Source organism: Pelobates fuscus, chromosome 9 (assembly GCF_036172605.1).
Source record: "Pelobates fuscus isolate aPelFus1 chromosome 9, aPelFus1.pri, whole genome shotgun sequence".
NCBI lineage: Eukaryota > Metazoa > Chordata > Amphibia > Anura > Pelobatidae > Pelobates > Pelobates fuscus.
In genome coordinates, this window is record NC_086325.1 from 89,707,394 (window position 1) to 89,729,181 (window position 21,788).

At 39.3% G+C, this 21,788-nt stretch overlaps 1 protein-coding gene across 1 annotated transcript in view; it reads right to left on the reverse strand.

Annotated features, from left to right (window-relative positions):
* Positions 1-394: 394 nt before the first annotated feature.
* Positions 395-21,788, reverse strand: part of EDA2R (ectodysplasin A2 receptor) — a 30,749-nt gene continuing 9,355 nt past the window's right edge. Inside the window, exons 2-10 of the mRNA XM_063430991.1 lie at positions 15,522-15,647; positions 15,245-15,355; positions 12,766-12,938; positions 10,798-10,883; positions 10,535-10,702; positions 5,706-5,843; positions 4,665-5,176; positions 2,920-2,962; positions 395-713 (exon numbers count right to left, since the gene is read on the reverse strand). Coding sequence (XP_063287061.1) covers positions 442-713; positions 2,920-2,962; positions 4,665-5,176; positions 5,706-5,843; positions 10,535-10,702; positions 10,798-10,883; positions 12,766-12,938; positions 15,245-15,355; positions 15,522-15,572 — 1,554 coding nt within the window. The 5' untranslated portion in view covers positions 15,573-15,647 and the 3' untranslated portion in view covers positions 395-441. The remainder of the gene's footprint in view (positions 714-2,919; positions 2,963-4,664; positions 5,177-5,705; positions 5,844-10,534; positions 10,703-10,797; positions 10,884-12,765; positions 12,939-15,244; positions 15,356-15,521; positions 15,648-21,788) is intronic.

Consider the following 21,788-nt stretch of genomic DNA (forward strand, 5'->3'; position numbering starts at 1 on the left):
TATATTTATAGGACTATACATTAATAAAAACCTTCTCTCATACACCACTACAATGATGTGCGGAGTTGCAACCATACCTGGACACAAAGAATATACACTTGAAGGTGGATATCCTATGACAAACCAAAAATGTAATTGAGCATGCCCCTGCTTCACTGTACAGATTCCTTTTAGATAATTGGCTTTTATGACATTCCAATTCATAATGTGCCACCTAATTAATCACCAATCTATTCATAACCTTTACCTTGAAGAAACTGTATTTGTAAAACATCTATGTAGTGTTTGATCAGTACAGATGTTCCAGAAGTAATATAACCTGCATTAATGAAAACCTTTAGGAAGTGGTACATATCATGCAAAACGAGGTATTGTTTGCATCCTGGTGTTCATTCTGCCTACCACAGAGTAAACCACTGTAAAACCCACCGCTTGAGGACCTCACTGTAGGCCAAAATGCTTGCAAATTACAGAAAGTGCGTCAACACGTGCCAGGTCCTGTAGAGTCTGCACCATTTGCAGCAACGTGCAGGAAGATCTGGTAGAGAGGTGGGTGTGCAGGGCCTCAAATCCCTGCATGTGATTAATTATCTGGGTAGATAGTCCCAATGATATGCCAAGGTCCTTGAAGTTCTTTTGTCCTGGTATGAACTGGTCCAGTTGGTGTCCAAGTGACAAAACCAGGGAATGCGGAATTTGAGAAATGTGTAAACCTGCAGGGTAAAAAAAGGTATTTTTTGTTGGTAAAATAGGATGCATATAATAGAGATCGACCGATATTGATTTTTTAGAGCCAATACCGATAATCTGTGAACTTTCAGGCCGATAGCCGATAACTTGCCGATATTCTGTACATTTACCATTTTGAAGAAATAAACTCATTCTAAAGGTAAATGCACAAAATATACATGCCACGTGTAGTGGATGAAGTGTGTTTAGACAGGGGAGCTGTGTGTGTTTGTAGTGGATGCAGTGTTTATTTATGTAGTGTGTGTGTGTGTGTGTATAATGAATGCAGAGTGTGTTTGTGTGTGTATATATATATATATATATATATAGTGAATGCAGAGTGTGTGTGTTTGTGTAGTGTATAGTGAATGCAGTGAGTGTTTGTGTAGTGTGTGTATATATAGTGAATGCAGTGAGTGTTTGTGTAGTGTGTGTATATATAGTGAATGCAGAGTGTGTTTGTGTAGTGTGTTTAGTGAATGCAGTGAGTATTTGTGTAGTGTGTATATATAGTGAATACAGAGTGTGTGTGTTTGTGTAGTGTGTGTATAGTGAATGCAGAATGTGTGTTTGTGTAGTGTGTGTATAGTGAATGCAGTGTGTGTAAAGTGAATGCATTGTGTGTGTGTATATAATGCAGTGTGTGTGTGTTTGCGTGTGTTTGTGTAGTCTGTGTGTGTGTGTATATAATGCAGTGTGTTTGTGTAGTGTGTGTATATTGAGTAGTGTGTGTGTGTGTGTTTTTGTGTAGTGTGTGTGTATATAATGCAGTGTGTGGGTGCGTATATAATGTAGTGTGTGTGTGTGTGTGTAGTGATGTAATTTGTGTAAAATGGGGGGGGGGGCACTTTTTTACTTTAATTATTATTATTTTTTTATATTTAAATGTTTTTTTTGTTTGTTTGTTCAGTCCCCCCTCCCTGCTTCTTACCAGGGAGGGGGGATATAGTATTCCCTGGTGGTCCAGTGGCTTGTTAAGTACTGGGGGTCCCGCATGAAGCTGTTTCTTACCTTTCTTGCAGCTCCTCCAGCTTCCCAGTGTAAATCTCGCGGCCCTTAGTGCCGCGCGGAGCGTTGCCATGTTAACCCGTGGCAACGCTCTGCAGCCACAGGACTTGCGAGATTTGCACTAGGGAGCTGCAAGAAAAGTAAGAAACAGCTTCCTGTGGGCCCTCCCAGGACCGCCGGGCTTGTAATGAGTCATGGTAATAGGAGGTATTATCGGCAATATCCGTATCAATATTGTCCGATACCAATATTGCCGAAAATACTGAATATCGGCCAATAATATCGGTAAAACCGATAATCGGTCTATCCCTAGTATATAATAAATATATATATATATATATATATACACACACACACATACATACATACATATATTTTTTATTGTTTAATGTTAATAATACAGTGAGTAAATGTGTGTATACACAATGTCAGTCAACCATTTAAGTACACCTCTTTTAAACCTGGTTTTCAGGGGCTTAAACTACATAAATTAAGTGTATCCAAATGTATAGGTATATGTTTATGTATATTTGTATATGTATGAAAATGACATGCAGAAAGTATAAAATTTACAGTACACATGTAAACAATGAGGTGCATTTTATCTACTGGCACATTAATTAAATGCACCATTTCAAATATCATATTCAGTTATACTCCTTACAAAGGATATGATGCAAGGAGATCTCGGGTCCCTGTTTCCCTTCATACAATTTATTAAAGGAAAAATCTAACGTGTTTCCAATGTTATAATGTTTCCTTGACTATTTGGATTACTGGGCACTGCTGAACAAGTTAAATAAAGTACCGTAGTTTAATTTAGCATTAGTCCTACTACTGACTGCGCTGATTGGGGACATTTTTATGATGTCTTCAGATGTGGAGCAACAAGGGCCATAACAAGATGTTGGGACAGAACCAGAATTCCTGACAGAACTTAACTGAATTATTCACTGTACTTGTGAATTTTCTAAAATTCTAAGTGGATTTCAAATTTTAGGTCAAATCAGCCAAATTGTAAAAAAGTCAGCTCTATTTTCAATTCATTGTTTTTGTTTTACATTTTAAAGTCACTCTGAATTTTTGGAAATTAACACTTAAGCAAATAAGCCTGTGATACAGGCAACAAAATAGAGTCTGGAAGCTAACCTTATGTTCTTTTCAGGTTATTAACGCACTTACCTAAAGTGACATTCTTTAGCTTGGACACCAAATCTTGACATGTCTGAAAAAAAAAAAAACATTCATTACTGAAAATCATAACTTTATCAACGTAAACTTACAAAATAATAAGTGATCAATCAACCAAGTATAATGGACAAACGTAACCATTTGCAAGCCAATTCTGAGTATGAATATAGATTGTACAAGCCTTTCATTAAACATTCAAACATTCTAAGTATAACATGTGCAAGTTAACTCTGATAAATATAATATACTATATCGTCATCACTATTCCATATAACTAGAGGATGCAGAAAGGCATAAAAGAAAAGACTCTGCTTTGTTTAGGATGCTCTTAGAACTCTGACTTTCTTATACTGGTACAGAAAACAAATACATTGATTTAACAGTACAAGTCTATCTGAGACGGCTGAATAATTTCTATTGATACTGTTTCTGTTGGAAACAGAGATGGAGAGACATCTAGTGGTAAATACTAGTATAACACACGTCTTTCTCTGGCATTGGTCCACAATATTAATGGAATGAGTATTTGGATTCTGTACAGAGAGTAATTACATTAAAACTGTAATGAAAATATGCCTCTAAATTAGGATACATATTCCTACTAATGTCTTCAATAAAGCTTTGTTCCTCAATATGTTGAACTATAGAATGTTACCTTAAATCACCCTAACATTTTGTTATGTACCTTTAAAATCCTAATATGTGTTTTCTTGCCTTTGGACAGTTTCCAGCACATTTGACTGGAGGGTTTGTTGATGTATAGTTTCTAATTATCATTTATACAGTATCTCACAAATACTGCATGAAGATGGCCTAGGCTATAAGAAGATTGCCAAGGTGTACTTAGTTTTGGGATATACTGTATTCACTGCCATCAAAATTCCTGTTTAAGCTCTTAAGGAACAAGAAATAATCAAAAAACCTATGCAAAATCCTTTCTGTTACAAAACGCTGGCATTTCATTGGTCCTTAAAACTTTAAGCACCAGAACCACTACATCTTAATGTAGTGGCTCAGGGGCAACAAGCCTATATCCACAGGATTAGCAGAGTCAAATGTTGCCTTTTCTGAGTAAGAAAAGGCGTCAGGGGAAATAAGGTAAATTAAACAGCATGATTTGAAGCACAATGATCTAAATCACCCCTGTATAAGGAATACATGTTTGTATTCCTAAGGTTTGAATGTTCCTTTACACTCCGGACATCAATGCAAATTAAATGCATTTTATAGCCTTTGGCCTCATATTCATGTTGTGTTTTTCTTCACATTTAAATCTATTTAGTTTTAATAAAATTAAAATGTTTTGCTCCTTTGTGCATCAGGCCCTCCCCCTTAGCTACGTCTGCTTTGCTAAATGTGTAAATGTCTAAATGGAGACTTTTATATAATTACTGTTAGAATGAAAGTATCCAGAAACACATGCTCTACAAAAGGCATCTCAAACGCCATCCTCCCAGATGTGGTTGAAATAAAAATCCCATGATTCTACTGCCATCTACTGCATTCAAAGAATTCTAGGAGTTGTAGGCCATTAATATCGGGCGTGCCAGAGTTTCAGATCTCCGGGTCTACAGCCATTTGAATTAGCTTCTGTACCACAGTAATTAATTCATGTATAACTAAAGATCTTAAACTTTATTTAGCTTTATTTATGCTGTAGAACATAACAGAAAATTCATTTCCTACAACAATTATGGTTCAGAAAAGTTCACAAAATTCACACCTAACATACTTACCGTAATTTGATGAGACAGGTGTCTACATGTCGATCTTTGTTCTATCTTTGTAGATGAGGTGGCACCATCTTGAGTAATGTCCATGTTAACACAAGTATGAGAGCTGGGACCTGGCAGAGAACCATGGCTGTTCTTTGGCACAGTGTGGTCACTTGCAGAAAATCCCACCTCTGACGAGAAGTTCTGCAAATCAAGTTCTGTGCATTCAACAGGAGCATGAGACCAGTGCTGTTGCTCTGAGGCGCATGACTGAGTTTTTGTAGACAGTTGTTCTGCTACTACTTGGCTAGAATCTGAGGTAGGAGTGCAGCCCGAAAAGCAGTCACTACAGCCAGAGTTACGGATCAATGGCTGCGTCTCTGATACACTTCGAGTATAGTGAGGTTTGATGGATGCAGGAGGTAAAGGGCACAGATCCACAGATGGCTGAAGATCACCTAAGTCATTGCATTTCGCGCGGGTACTTGGGGAAGATTTGTCTGAAACTGCATGACTTTCTTCTTCCAGTGGACCTATTGTAAAAAAATAAATAAAACATGTATGAAACACATTATCATTCTAAATTATGGGGTAACTGTAAGGTGCTGTAACTTAAAAATGAAACCTTCTACCTGTTGCACTATTTTCCCATGATCTTCTTCCCTCAACAATAACTGCACATGTTGCGTATAATGTAAAAAAACTGATGGAACTAAGGTTTAGATTTATCATTTAACCTTGTACGTGTACATCATCAAAAATAGAGAACATTCTGTTGGGCTTGTCAATTTATTTAATGAAATATCAGAAGAATACATTGATATCGTAAGTTCTATAATATCTGTTTAAACATACTACAAGTAAGTAGCACAGATGAGGCTTTGTTGCCAATTTAGTTAATTTGAAAATCGTGGACAATGTTCTCTCTTTTTTTTAGGTAACTGGAATACATTTTCGCATTTGCAGGATGTATAAAGAAAGATTACTGAACAATCTGAAATCTGTCATGTAAGTGAACACTCCTTCAGCAAACAAAAATGGCAGATTTGACCTTAAACTCACTCTGTATCTGTTGGCAGGTCTCTGGAGACCTAAAACAGCATTGAGGAATTGGCTGCTCTTCATGTGGGCTCTGTGTGGTTTCCAAACTCTCTACCACGCTACGCCGATGACCTGCAAAATTATGGGATCTCTGAAATGCTATAAAAAAAATAAAAAAATCTTATGGTCAGTGGAAGTCAGACTTCTATGGCTGCAACATATATTATTTCCTAATGACTTTATAAAGAATCTCACATTGCTGCATGGCTTGTGTTCTAAGCTGAGACTCTTCAAGATGATCTGTGGGTAGTTTAATTACAACAGTCACCTATAAATATGAGGCACGTTGGTACAAATGGTGCTAGCAGTGAGTGGGTGAGAAGGTTAGCAGTGTGGATGAGAACAGTGAAATTAGTAGGCTTGTGGGCTGATATGACACAGGCAAGAAAAAGGCAAATTAAATGTCACTGTTAAAGAGAGCCCAAGAGATATGGAGAGAGAGTAGATTTGCCTAAAGAGGCAGTAGACTAGCGATATGAAGGGGGGAAAAGTGACATGGAAAAGAAAAGGAGATGTGCCGTAAACAAAAGAGTGGGCTGGTGACATAAGGAGAAAAAAAAGTGAATTTAATAATGGAAAGAAAGGGTATGACATGGGAATGAGTGTACTAGTAACTTAGGGAGGGACATGTGTGTGTGTGACATGAATGGTGAAATGGGGAAGAAAAGGTTTGGGATGTGGCAAATTACATGGGGAGAGAACAGAAGGTGTATTAGGTGGGCAGGTAAAAAAGGTGTATTACATGGGGAGCTAAAAGAAGGTGTATTACATGGGCAGGGAAAAGATGGCATATTACATGGGCAGGGAAAAGAAGGTGTATTACATGGGGACCCAAAAGAAGGTGTATTACATGGAAAACTAAAAGAAGGTGTATTACATGGGCAGGGAAAAGAAGTTGTATTGCATGGGGAGCTAAAAGAAGGTGTATTACATGGGCAGGGAAAAGAAGTTGTATTGCATGGGGGGCTAAAAGAAGGTATATTACATAGGCAGGGAAAAGAAGGTCTATTTTATAGGCAAGGAAAAGAGGGTGTATTACATGGGCAGGGAAAAGAAGGTGTATTACATGAAGAGCTAAAAGAATGTGCATTACATGGGCAGGGAAAGAATGTGCATTACATAGGCAGGGAAATAAGTTATATTACATGGGCAAGGGAAATAATGTGTATTACATGGGCAGGGAAAAGAAGGTGTATTACATGGGGAGGGAGTTGTCAAGTGGAGGGCTGGGTTAGCGACAATAGGAGGGAGATGGCCAGAAGCATTGAGAGTGGAAAGGCTTGTAAATATACCCCTGCATTTACACCCTAACCCACCATATAAATGAATCCTAAGATTTTCACACACAAACACACCAACATCCTTCATAAATACATCTCTGCACTCCCACAGACCTTCTAAAGAATTTCACCCCCATTCACACAGACCTGCTAAAGAACTGATTTCTATTGATACTGTTTCCATGTTGCAAACAGAGATGGAGAGACATCTAGTGGTATAATGCCAGGGCCGGATTAACATAGGGGCTGATGGAGCTGCAGCTCCAGGCCCAGGCCCATTTAAAAAAAAAAAAAAAAAAAAAAAAAAATTTTTATTTTTTTTTATTTTTTACACACTACTCTAGGTTTACTCTTAGGTTTGCCATTTGACTGGTATTTTACTGGTTTGCCACCTGACTGGTATTTGAGGCTGCCTGGCCGTGCCAGTATTGCAGTAATACCGGCAATACAAATGCAGGTATTTTTCTCAGAATAAATGGAGATTACTCTGCAATACCAGCACCGGCCAGTAGGGGTCACTGTGTGTGGAGAGAGGCAGGGATAGGAAGTTACAGCATATCCCTGCCTCTCTCTACTACTTACTGATCCGTGGGGGAGCAGCAATACAGCACAGAGTCCAGACAGCAGCTCTACAGCTCAGGTAAGAGAGGGATGGGGGGAAAGGCAGCAGGGACACACGGGGACACTGAGACACTAGGGGACACTGAGGCACTAGGGGACATATGGGGACACTGAGACACTAGGGAAAACAGACACTAGGGGACAAATGTGGACACAGACACTAGGGGACACAGACACTGGGAGACCTGGAAACACTCAGACACTTGGGGACACTGGAAAACATGGGGACACTGAGACACTAGGGGACACTGGGACACATGGGGATGCTGAGACACATGGGGATGCTGTGAAACATAGGGACATTGGGAGACACTGAGAAATTGGGACACAGAGACACTATGTCCCCGTTTCTCCCCATGTCCCCCATCCAGTGTCGCTAGTGTCTCAGTGTCCCCAAGTCTCCCAGTGTCTGTGTCCCATGTCTCTCAGTGTCACTAGTGTCCCCATGTGTCCCATGTGTCCCAGTGTTCCCATGTCTATGTCCACAACTGTCCCCATGTCTCCCAGTGTCCCCAAGTGTCTGTCTCCCAGCCAGTGTCCCATAGTCTCCCGGTGTCCCCATGTCTCTGTGTCCCTAGTGTCTTAGTGTCCCCAAATGTTTCAGTGTCCCCATGTCTCCCAGTGTCTGTGTTCCTAGTGTCTCAGTGTGCCTAGTGTCCCCATGTCTCCCAGTGTCCCTATATGTCCCAGTGTCCCCATGTCTATGTCCACAACTGTCCCCATGTCTCCCAGTGTCTCCAAGTGTCTGTCTCCCAGCAAGTGTCCCCAGTGTCCCCTAGTCTCCCAGTTTCCCCTAGTCTCTCAGTGTCTGTGTTCCCATGTCTCTGTGTCCCTAGTGTCCACAAATGTTTCAGTGTCCCCATGTCTCCCTAGTGTCTCAGTGTCCCCATTTCTCCCAGTTTCCCTAAATGTCTCTGTGTCCCCATGTCTCAGTGTCCCCGGGTGTCTCAGTGTCCCCCGGTCTCTCAGTGTCCCCGGGTGTCTCAGTGTCCCCGGGTCTCTCAGTGCCCCCATGTCTCACTGTGTCCCCAGTATCCTAGTGACATGGGGACACACTGAGACATTGGGACACTGGGAGAAATGGGGACATTGAGACACTGAGAGACTAGGGGACTGGGCGACATGGGGACACTGACACTGTGATACCTCGGGACACTGAGACACTGGGTGACTTGTGAGACTGAGACACTGGGAGCAATCCACCTATACAGCAGAATCAAACTGTGAGTAGTCTGTTGGTGATTTTACAGAATTTTCTCTGATGTCACTCCTTGTGATTATACAAATGATTAAGGCTGGTATTTTTTTCCAAGAAAGGTGGCAACCCTAACTACTCTTCACATACTCTTGTTTAAAGGAGCACTATATGGTCAGGAACACAATCATGTATTTCTGACCCTATTATGTTAAAACCACCACCCTGGCCCCTTCTTGCCTCCCTAAGTATAGTTAAATATAACTTGTATTCAAGTCTGCAGCTGCTGGCTCTGCCTCTGAACTGACTGTCTGCTGACATCATCAGAAGTGGTGGTCTGAGCAAATTACAATACTTCCCCATAGGATTGGCTGAGACTGTCAACTATGCAGATCAGGGGCAGAGCCAGCACAAGTCCAACATAGCCCTGGCCAATCAGCATCTCCTCATAAAGATAAATTGAATCAATGCATCTGTATGAGGAAAGTTCAGTGTCTGCATGCCGAGGGTGGAGACACTGAATGGCAGTGCTGCACACTAGGCAGTACTGCCCCAGGAAGCACCTCTAGAAGCCATCTAAGGAGTGCCCAGTGGAGTTATTTTCTCTGAAAAGACAGTGTTTACTGCAAAAGGCCTGGATGGAATGATTCTACTTACCAGAAAAAAATACAATAAGCTGTAGTTGTTATGGTGACTATAGTGTCCCTTTAAGTTTGGAAGCTTAAGAGGGATGTATGGGAACAAAACTTGTGTGGACTGGCTGACAATAAAATTAGTTTGGGTAATGCAGACGCTGGTCTCTCTAACACTGTGGCATGTCCCCTTTCTTCTACACTCACTACATACACCTTTTCTCTGTCTCAGACTATATACCAGGAACTTCTGCCTGCTAGTAAGAAGGTAAGGAGACAAGTGGACATGTGAGTGCTAGGGGACCGCCCTTAGAAAGCATGGAGTGAGCGCATTTTAGGATGCATTTATGTCAAGCTCAGGATGCTGCCTGCATAGTATGCCCTTAGTTGGACAGCCTGCAGGATTGGCTGGCAGCCTGACATGCATTCATACCAGGCTGTCCTTCAAATTCTTTAGACAGACATGCCCCCTTTTTGGGAGGCATGACTGTTTTAGTGTTTTTGGTCAATAAGATCCCGTAATTAGGCCCATCATAATTGTCAGCACCAGGCCCAGTGTGCTCTTAATCCGGCCCTGTATAATGCATATGTATTTCTCTGGCATTGCTCCACTATATTACTGGAATGAGTATTTGGATTCTATATAGAGAGTAATTACATTAAACCTGTGATGAAAAGATTCCTCTAAATTAATCTACATAGTCTCACTAATGTCTTCAATAAAGCTTTTTTTCTTTTTTTTAATATGTTGAACAGGCTTGCTAAATAAATAGCCCATGTAGTCTCACAGATTGATTTTCTACACCACAGACATTTACTGAATCAAAACTAAAATTGGACAACATTTTGGCCTAATTATTAAAGTAGAGGTGTTGTGCTCTTCGATAAAATGCTGCAAAAAAGTTAATCAAAACCTCAGTTTACTCTGCTAGACTATTTTAATGAATTACAAGATCATGAATGATATGTTATGATATGGGAATGATATGGCTAGGATCACAAAGTGTCTGGCAGCAATTGCTCTGATTTCTCTCGCTATAGATTAGGATCATTTTTACTCACCCCTCTGACACTGGATTTTGAAGAAGCGTCCACAGCAAAGAACTGAGAAGGTTACCAAGGCAATGAGTATTAGTGCCAAGGCCACCATTATAACAGCCACTAAAATGACAGGGTCCCGAGGAGGAGAAACAGTGCTCACTGGCTGGAGAGATGCAGGCCTGGACTGACCTGCAGAATAATGAACAAACATTTTCAGTATATTGCAAGCTCTTCAGAACCAGCAAATTACTAAATTGAGATCGCTAATAAATTTGACAACATACACTGAGGCTCTGTTGATGGTGTATTAGATGTGCATGGGAAGCATTCCAACTCCTGGAGTCCTCCTATACGTGTTTTACTATAAAACCTGAAATGAATAACACACAGTAAAAATTATATAGATGTACATATTGCAGTTGTACAAAACAAACAAAACATTAAGCACTTTTCAATTTGGGAAATACAGAATAAGGGGTTTGATCTCTTGTAAAACCATTGTTTTAAAAGAGAAAATCCCGATCTTCAACAAACAAAGGATAGGAAGTAGAAAGTGTTTCTACATTCTCTTAACATTACCTGGGTTCTGCTGTATAGATCGGAAGTGAATATTTTAAGTTTCAGGAGTATGCTGAACTGAATACCCTGATGTATTTTTCCATAGATTGAGCCATGTCTGATCGAACAATGCCTACAACATTATAGGGAGGCACACTGAGTGCTGTGTTTCTATTAGGCGATAACAGTACTAGAACAGAGCAATGACAAAGGACTACAACAAGTTCACTATAACATTTCACCTAGGAGATACCAAGTTACATAGAGATTGTTATTCGTGAAAAGTTTTACAGAGATAATCTAATAATTCCATTTAATCTATACTCTAAATGTTATAAGAGATAATTCAAATGTGTACATTTGCTCTATACAAATTCCCATTTTCTAATGTAACTTATTTTTTAAGGGTTATAGCCTATTACATTTAAATAGTTTAATGTTTTTACATGAATTCAATTGCTGATTTAAATCACTACAGGTAACAAATCAAGTACAATGCACTCAATTTCAAACACATTTTAAAGTGCATAATGTTTTTCAAAATAGTTGACATTGCTTTATTAAAAGTATGTCGGTTTATTCCCACCAATTTCAGTCACTACTAGGACATGTATGAGATATGTTCCTATAATACATGGGTTACCATTGTGTATCCTATATAAATATCTGTACTTTTTTATATTGCATATATTTGTTAGCACTGTTAACGTTTAGTTTTAGTGTAATGTAGGAGTTCGTGTTCAGTGTATTGAACTAATATATGTTTAGCAATAGTGTAGTGTAGGGGTTAATATTTAGTGATGCTGTTATGGTTGTGTAGGGATTAAACTTAATATGATAGTGTAGTGCAGGGTGTTAGAATAGTGTAGGGGTTAAGTGGAAATGTTATTGTATGGGCAGCACTGTGACACACAAGTCTTGAGTGCTTGCTATTTTAGCTGCCATCATTAAAATGGTGGTAGGTGCCACTTGGGTGTGCAATTTCTACTGTGCCTGGGCACTGATTCATGTATGTTCAGGTTCTGCCTGAGATTAGGGTCCCCAGAATGCAGAGAGGTGATCCATGCAGTGTTAACTGCTCATTCTGGGATTCAGGGATGATGTTACCATCTGTGCAGTATGAGATTCTAAAACATGCTTTGCCTGTTAATATATTGTCACGTATCCATCCGCTTATAGAAATGTGGTTAATGACATTTACTGTCCACACAGGAAAAGTTGTGCCGAGCAGCAACCTAATCCACAGAAGGGTTAATGCTGAGCAGCAATTATGCAAATGAAACCTGGTAACTGACTTTGAGGTCAAAGGCCGGTTACTGCCTATCAGAACTAAAGGAGGGTTATTTAGGCCCAGTTCTCATCCTGCTCAGTGCCCTGTCGTAGTTTCCCTTGTGGTTGTCCGAGAGCGCGTTCCTGTTATTAGTTTTCTACCTGTTTTTTTACTTTGGCTTTGTTTATTGACTTCTCTATATTCTGGTATCCTGACTCCTGGCTTTCCTCATCGCTGCGTCCCTTTTTGTGTTCCCTGACCTCGACTTGCATTTTTGACTATTCTATGTACGTTAAATCCGGCCATTCTAAGGACCGGTAATACGTTACTTATTTGTCATCGGTGGTATACAGTTCTACGTCCTGGATCAAACAGTAATCCTGACACATATATCAACTAAATGGACTCAGAGAACCAAACTCACCCTGGTAGACAGTCACCGCATATGGAGTTCATGGTAGGGGTGCAGTTAACTTTCAAGACACGGTTGATAACAGCACAAGGGAGACAGCGGAGGCATCGCTGGTGTCCTCGATCCTCCTTATATCTGCCAGGTCTACAGGGAACACACTGAGCATCTCTTCCATTGCCACAGTCCTAAACACAAACATATCTCATAATCTAATCATTTAAGTTAAATCATAACTCGCCTCTCAACAGTCCTAATTTGGGACCTCTGACTTGCTATGGTTTTTAATTTGGTCTCCTAATTTTAGGGACACCACTAAAAGCCCCCAAATAATGCAACCTGAGAGCTTCACTAAACAAGCACTCATGTGCAGTCTTAAGTAACAAGCTAAGTTACTTGTCAAATTCAAGCTGACATGCCTCCTTTCTAGGTGACATGCATTGCATCAACAGCATTGTACTGAAATTTCATTATGAAACTAAACCTGGACAAATAAATAAGTAGAATTTGAAATATGCCATGTTTAACGTTTTTAACCATTTTCAAGAGTTTTATCACCTTATAAGGGTATCTGTCTACCCACCGACCAGCCGCTACTGTTCCCTACACACTGTCTTACAGCCTTACCAATTCATATCAGAAATGGCAGATGTGATACAGTCAATGCAGCAACCTGACCTTCTCAGCCATCAGCTGCTGCTTAGGCTATTGCTTCCACAATAGCCCAAACAACACAGAGGGGATGGAATGCTGAGAACTCTTGTTTAACAATAAATCCTTAAAAACAATCGAATGCCGAATTTAATGATGTGCCAGGGGACTCTAGACACTATGACCACTTCATAATAAAGGAGTTACAGTGCACACAGGGTCCCTTAATATAATTAATGCCCCAACAAACATATTACTGATACTACTTTAATAAAGAATAGTTAAATGTAAATTCATATAGTTCCCTTCATAAGAATTCACCTCTCTTGTCACTGGAATGCGCAAAGTGTACTATGCGAGCCCAGGCATTCTATACCACAACCAAAGCTAAACTAGTCTTACTTTTCACAGTGCTGACTGTAATACATAGCTGTTGAATTTCCCTCTTTTACCTCCTTGCAAAAGGATCATTGGGAGTACGATGAGAAATGGGGGCAAGTACTAAGATATTTCTTATTGCACAGCAATATCGACCTGACTTGCTACTTCTTTTTCTCGCAAGATATGCATGACTGATTGGAGGAAATTGCAGGGGTATGGAGTCGCAGTCCTGCGTTCTCCATTTCCAAGTCTTGCATAAAGAACAGATAAGTTGCAAGAACTGAATTTGACTGCTAGCACTAAATGTTCTATTATTGCCCCTTTGCTAAATGTTTGACTTTAGGGAATCAATATCCCTGAGCGCCGAGCCTAATAAAATATGCCGCACACACAAATATGCCGCCTCAGGCATTTCCACATTTTGCAGCAATATGGAATTAAAATAGATTTTACTGAGATGTTTAACATTTTTTTATTGTACAACATACCTAACAATTTATTGTGTCACAAAAGTTAAATAAGCAACAAACATTTATGGTTACATAAGATTTCACCCCTCACCTGCACACATGAGTCTGTAGAATCACATTTGGATGTAATTATACCTCAAATTACAGAGCATAAATACTGAAGTACCGTAAGTCATATTGGATGGGAACCATTTTCAAGTGTTTCAACATCAGTGTTAATTTTGTCAACTAACAATTTTAGACAAATTTTAGTTGACAAACAATTCAGATGACTAAAATACAACTAAAACTAAAATGGCTTTTTAGTCAAAAGACTATGACTAAAACTGACTTGAAATTTGCTGCTAAAATTAACATTGTTCTACATATTCTCAATCAGATTGAGATCTGAGCTTTAAATAGGCTGTGTTAAGGCATTCAGTTTTTTGGTTTGATTTAAATCTTCCCAGAGTAGCTTTGGCTGCATCTTAAATTCATTAATCTGCTGACAGGTAAACATTTACTTCAGTCTCAAATATCTCGTGGACCAAAACGATTTTCCTGTATAGTAGGGATCGTCCTCTAAGGGTGATGATTAGCGTTGGTCCTGTGCCAGATTGTAAAAATCCCAATTAAAAAGAAAAATCCTATTTGCAACACTACAAAACATGGAAAGGCCCAAGAGAGTTATGATTATGAGAACTTTAATATACGGCCAACATATTCTGCAACAGCAGTATTGCGCAACAGCAGATGACACGGGATAAGGTGGAGCACAACCCAGCAGCGAGGGACATCAGCGCTGGAATCGGGTGCGTAAATAATCGTGCATAAATAATTTTCGTCTATGGGGACAGCAGTGGTGGAGGTGGGGATCAGAGGGCACTATAGTGCTAGGAATACAGATTTGTATTAGTAACACTATAGAATCCCTTTAATTATTATACATGTCCAGGGAAGCATGGTGGATCTGGCTGCTCTATGCTATATATACTTTACAATGTTCTTCTCACCTCAGAAAGTTCTTGTCCTGGTCCACACTGTTTACATGGGAGGCAATTGCCACGCTCATCCTCAAATTCATTTTCCTGACAGTCGGCATTGACAGTAAATACAAGACCTATCTGTAAGTGCATAGAAAGAGATTGTCACAGCAGAATACCTTCAAGGCTAATGTCAGCATGCTTAACTATCTAAATAAATCAACAAATCATGTTTGAAAAAGTAAAGAACTGGAGAAACATTGTGATAATTATCCAAGTAGAAAATGACACAGATCTGGATTGTTACCTGTATGAGGACAAGAAGGTAAACTAGCTGCCAAAATCCAAAGGTCGCCATTCTGGAATACTCAAGATATCTGCCAGTTTGACTGTAAATCACTAGGTGCGGATTGTGTTCCTCCCTTTAATATTACTGTGGAAACATTTAAATATAATTATTGTATGTGGCACTCATTATTGTATAATCACAGATGGTTTCACCATTGATACCGTAGATATTGAGCATTTGAAAGCTAAAATTAACTTAAAAATGTCTACAAAGGCCGGTATTATAGAGAATCCTGATATCTCATGGGGTGATAGTTGTCTATTATGAAGAACAAATCCATAAAAAAATACAAGGAGCCAAGGAACCATAATGATGATTTAAAGGTGCTCTCTCGCTACAATAAAATTATTATAGAAATATAATCTTGACTGTTTGGGACTACACTGACATTTCAATGCAATTAAAATATGTAATAAGCAAAAGCAGGTAGTAGTTTGTCTTACAGTCAAGCCTCAAATTAGCAAAACTTGACAAAAGGCTGATCTTCCACCATCAGGTTTGCAATAGCTGTGGGAACGAAGCTCCTTCTCATCAATCACATGAGTTGGTCACTAGTGGATCCCACAGTCTTGCGGTATCCTCTCTAGACAACTGTGCTGTACTATCATGCATATACTCTTGGTCGACAATAGTGTATTATAATTAAATGTAAATGTATATCCCTTTACGTCACTCTTATTTTATATAATAAGATAATTGAAGATAACAACTGCAATCTTTATCCACCATAGCTCAAGTAGAAACATTCTCCAAATCAGGTATTGTTCAACTTTTAAACCCCTTCCTAGTCTCTAGTTTAGTTTATAACCCTGTCTGTGTGTTGTTAAAGAAAACACCCACCAAACATAACCCAAGAGACTAACAGCTGAGTGAAATTAGGATTAGAGCTAGTGGATTAGTAAAAGCACCAGACAGACATGTCCTGGTCTGCCTAGGATTGGTAAGTGTTAAACTCCCACTCAAGAGCTACTATTTGCAATTGCTATCCTTACATGAATGCAGTGACGTTGAATATATATAAAAGTTTATTTAATTTCACATTAAACAAAGTAGGAGTTCATATACACAGAAGTCCCTAGAGTGTCGCTTTTATTTAGTGTGGCCAACTATTATTAAGCCATCGAGTGCATTATAGTGGAATTTGTAATGATTATTTTTACCATCTCATAGCATAACCCACAAGGGAGTCTATTCACTAATTAGTGAGTTGTGGCGAGTTGAAACAGAATTAAAAGGTTCACATTAAACTAGCAGAGTTTTAAAAATTCTCCCAAGTGATCAATGCAGTTATATTTGCTTAAACTTTATATTGTGTCTTAAATCATCACAACACTTGCCACAAAAGTCAAAGTAAGAACTAAAGGTCAGAAACACATATAAAGAATGGAGACACTATGCACTTTTGCTTTCTGCAGTTGACTGAACACAAATGTGAAGTTTAAAGTGTCAAATGACCATTTCAATAAATGCTAAAATTCACATCAAAACTATTTTTTTAATCTAATAATCATTTCATCAAGTATTGAAAGGAAAAAATTATTATTTAATTAAGAATATGTAAAAAATGATAAAAAAAAAAAGTATCCATACATTAATTATATGAAAGGATCATTAATCCATATACATACACCTTGGATCAGACAGTGTAAGTCTCTAGGATCTTCTCTGCTTCACTACTTGCAGAGACTAGCTGTTGGTTTTCAAACATTGTCTGATCCTAGGTGTATGTATATGGCAAAGGATCCTTTCATATCCGAAAGGTAGGGATGATATATATTTTTTTATCTATTTCCTTTCATTACTTTATAAAAGGATTATTATATAAAAATAAGATTCCAGGTGACAGTTGTCTTTTAATTCTTATCCTTCCCACTTTGTGAGATCAGGCTCAGCATTCTGTACTGTGTGAGGTATTAGTAACTAGTGTCAGAGAAGGAGGTGGTAAGATAAGACAAGCGAATGATTGCAAAGGATACATTTTATAGAGTGTGGGAGAGAGTTAGTGGCTGTGTTCCAAGTGTTCTCCTATTTCTCACCCTTAAAACACAGGAACGTAATACACAGTGTGTTTGGATGCCATATTTATACTGTTTAGTTGTGCAGCCAATTGTTTTCTCTAAAGTTGAGTCACACAATAAACAGGTCTACTCTACTAGACCGAAAGTCCACTAAGTAAATCATTTACGAATCAGACAGCATATCTACTGGGGAATGTTCGGTGCCTCCATGTATGGTGACTGCCACGACTGCCTCTGGAAGTGTCCCTAGGCAGCAATGTAAACACTGCCTTTCCTTAGAAAAGGCAGTATTTAAATGAAAATGCCTGCAGGGGCAGACTATAGACACCATAAAAACTAAATTAAGTTGTGGTGACTATAGTGTTTCTTTAATAGACCTCTGATTTTATGTTTAAAGGGACTCTCCAGTGCCAGGAAAACAAACCGTTTTCCTGGCACTGCAGGGCCCCTCTCCCTCCCACCCCCCATCCCAAGTTGCTGAAGGGGTTAAAACCCCTTTCAGTGACTTACCTGTACCCAGCGCCAATGTCCCTCGGCGCTGGTTCAGGGTCCGCCCACACTCCTCCCCACACGCGCATTAGTTCTCCCCATAGGAACGCATTGAAAAATGCTTTCAATGCTTTCCTATGGGGATATCAGCGGCGCTGGAGGTCCTCACTTAGCGTGAGGATGTCCAGCGACGCTATAGCACACAAAATGTGTGCTATAAACCTGGAAGTGCCCTAGTAGACAGCCACTACAGGAGGAGTTAACCCTGCAAGGTAAATATTGCAGTTTATGAAAACTGCAATATTTACAGTTGCAGTGTTAATGGTAGTGGGAGTTGGCACCCAGACCATTGCAATGGGCAGAAGTGGTCTGGGTGCCTGGAGTGTCCCTTTAAAGGAACACTCCAAGCATTCCAACAATTAGAGACCACATTTAGAGCTTAATGAATTCCAGCAAGATCTTGCCCATGAAGTAAATGCTATTACACACACAATGTTTATTTCCTCTCTATAGATAGAGATGCTATATCAGCAAACAGGAACACAGTATACGTTTCTTACAAGACGCAGATGCGTGTATTTCATTATTCTGACAAAATGAAAGAATTGAAGGACTTGTGTTTCTAAAGTCTACAAAAAAATAAAAAGTTGAACATTACTGAGCATTAGCTATTGGCACGAGGTTCGGTCTTTCATCCTGTGTTACATGAGGAGGCTGAAGAATGTATTCTTGGCGTCTCTTCTCATTAAACTGGAGTGAGAATTACATATCCAGATTCTGTGTATTTAGAGGTGTTGAGAGGTATATGCCCTGCTGTTTCTTTGTCAGGGAGGAAAGTATGTTACATGCCAAAAGTATATGTGCATTAAAACATATTTTGGCATTGAAATTCATTATAAGCAGATTATAAGACTCATTAAACATAAAAAGCCATAAGGTTCATTTTGGTTGATTGTTGTTTTTTAATATGCTTTATGAATATAAAGATGTAGGGGATTTGAGGGCTTCCCCCTGCCCCCCCACCACAAAAAAACCTTAAATTATATAAAATACAGAATACGCCAATGTCTGCATACTACCAGACAATAGACCTCTGTACTATTGACATGTATTAAATAAAGGGACATGATAAATCATGTACGATTTGTATTACAGATTTTACTAAATATATTTCGGGTGTTATGAATAAGAGACAGGGTGGCAAGTAAATCTTGTTCTTAAAGGGACACTTCAAACCCCTTCAGCTTGTTCAAGTGCTTTATGGGTTAACAGAATGCCCCCTTTCAAGAGATTTTATAAGTAAACTAAATAGCACCATTCCACTGAGATGTACCAAGCTCATAAATTACTCAGGGGGCAAGTCTTTTATTTGCACTCCCCCAAAACCACAGGTGAAGGAACCCAAAGCTTATTTTTGATTCACTAGTAAGGATCTCCAAGAGGAGCAGATATGGGGCAAGGAAACCATCTTGTGCACTATATTAGCGGTAACTAATATCTTCTCTTTACAGGAGGACCCAAAACCAAAATTATCGACAGTCTGTTTTTATTGCTAACACTGGTGGATTATTTTACATGTATAGATATCCACTGTCCTTTTTGTACTGTTTAAGAAATTAGCATCATATTAGCTTATATAATAAGCATTACATGGCATCAGCATCAAGGGTTTTCCATAATATAAATTTAGCCATCCACAGTTGCCTTTTTTGCTAATATTTATCCAGAAGGAAACTGTGTGTGTAATTGTGAAAAAATATGATACCATCTCATTTGCTTATCATTTAATTGGCTATTATATATTATATACAATTCTATATCAGGTGCAATTTCAATAGGAAAAATATATCAATGCATAGCATTACAGAATATGCTAGACACCTTTTAAGAGGGAACATTTGTTGAAGGATCATGGCTCATCAGTCACAATTCCACAGTGCACAATGTGTCATTGTGACTCATACACCAAGTATGCATCTGTACCTACTAACTACACAGATATGTAAACTACACGTCTTTTTATATATGTACTTGCAAGCCGGCGTAGAACTATGCTCGCATTCCTGTGGTTTTTGCACGACAATGACAAATGGCGTTTAACTTTAAAATAGAAACAATAATTTCTATCTCAATAAATATTTATTGTTTTTTAATTATATTAACTTCATTCATTATTTTCAGATTTTTAAAACAGGCATTCAGACCTGTCTCATATTTGGTTGCCCAAATCTGACCTTAAACAAAATGTAGCTCAATATAACTTTTGCTATCTTCAAAATATATGTTCTCTGCAACCTAACAGGAATTTGTCCTTGAATGTATTTTTGTTAAGTTAGTATATCTCTACATAAGCACCTGCTTTCTTGCATAGATAACTATGTAGGAGTACATGATTATCCCTGATATCCTGTGCCCAGGAGGAGGTGAGAGGTTCATGTCCTGACACACAGTTGTCAAATGCCCTAATTTGACCAGGACATCACATACAGCAGGATCTGTGAATGGATGGACCTGACTAATATCTTGCCAAATGCTTTTTATTGAAAGATTTTCATTTTTAACAATAATAATAATAATCATCATCGTACAACAATGAAATATATAGAATAAAAAATAAGAATACAAAAAAATCAAACAAACAAAAAGAAATGGGGAAAAACATCCATCCATTCCAAAATTGGCAACATATGCATTATAAAAAACACTACATCGTGTCAAATAAGGTGTAATAAAGTATCTCAAATCAGAAAAGCACTATACATGCGATGGAGATATATAGTATATGTTGCGCATAATAACAAAACAAGAGTGAAAGGAGAGGCACATGAGCTACAATCCAGCAAAAAATTCATTATAAAGAGTATATTCGTTTGAAATTACCTTCTTATATGTTCCAGTAGTATGATTCTGTTGTGTTTTATGACAATCTGAGGTGCATCTCATAACACTTATTCTCTAAGGCCAATTTTAGTGGCGGATCCAAGTAGGTGGGGGGGGGGGGGGGACAACGACAATGGGGCAATTGTGTCCCCCTCCTCCCCCTCCCCTCCCCGAGGAAATAGTGAGGCCCAGGGTCTTCCATGCCGGCCCTTGCAGGGCTGGCACTATCCAAGCGCCAGTCCTGTTGTTTGCCCTTACAGACCGGAGGGGAGATCAGTGATCTCACTCCCTGGCCCACAGGCACATTGCTGGCAGCTCCGCTGGGTTCTCCTCTCGCGAGCATGGAGCATTGCCGCGGTTACCATGGCAATGCTTCGTTCTCACGAGAGTGAACTCTAGCTGAGCTGCAGGCTTGAGGTCACTCTCACCACTAAGACTGCCAGGGAATGGAAGCACTGTCCCCCTCCCAGGCCTGAGGTAAAAAGGGAAGGGGGTATTAACTATATTTTAAGACAAAATATATATTATATTTAATCTACCCCCCTCATAGAAACAATACCTACTTACACTGTCACACACTGTGCCACACACAAACACATGGCCCCTAATACACACACTGCCCCACCCCCATACATACACTACACCCCTATACACACACTGTACCCCCATACACATACTGCATCCCATACACACACTGTCCCTCCATACACACACTACACCCCATACACATGCTGCCCCATACACACGCTGCCCCATACACACACTACATCCCCACACACACACACTGTACCCCCATACATATACTGCATCCCATACACACACTGTCCCTCCATACACA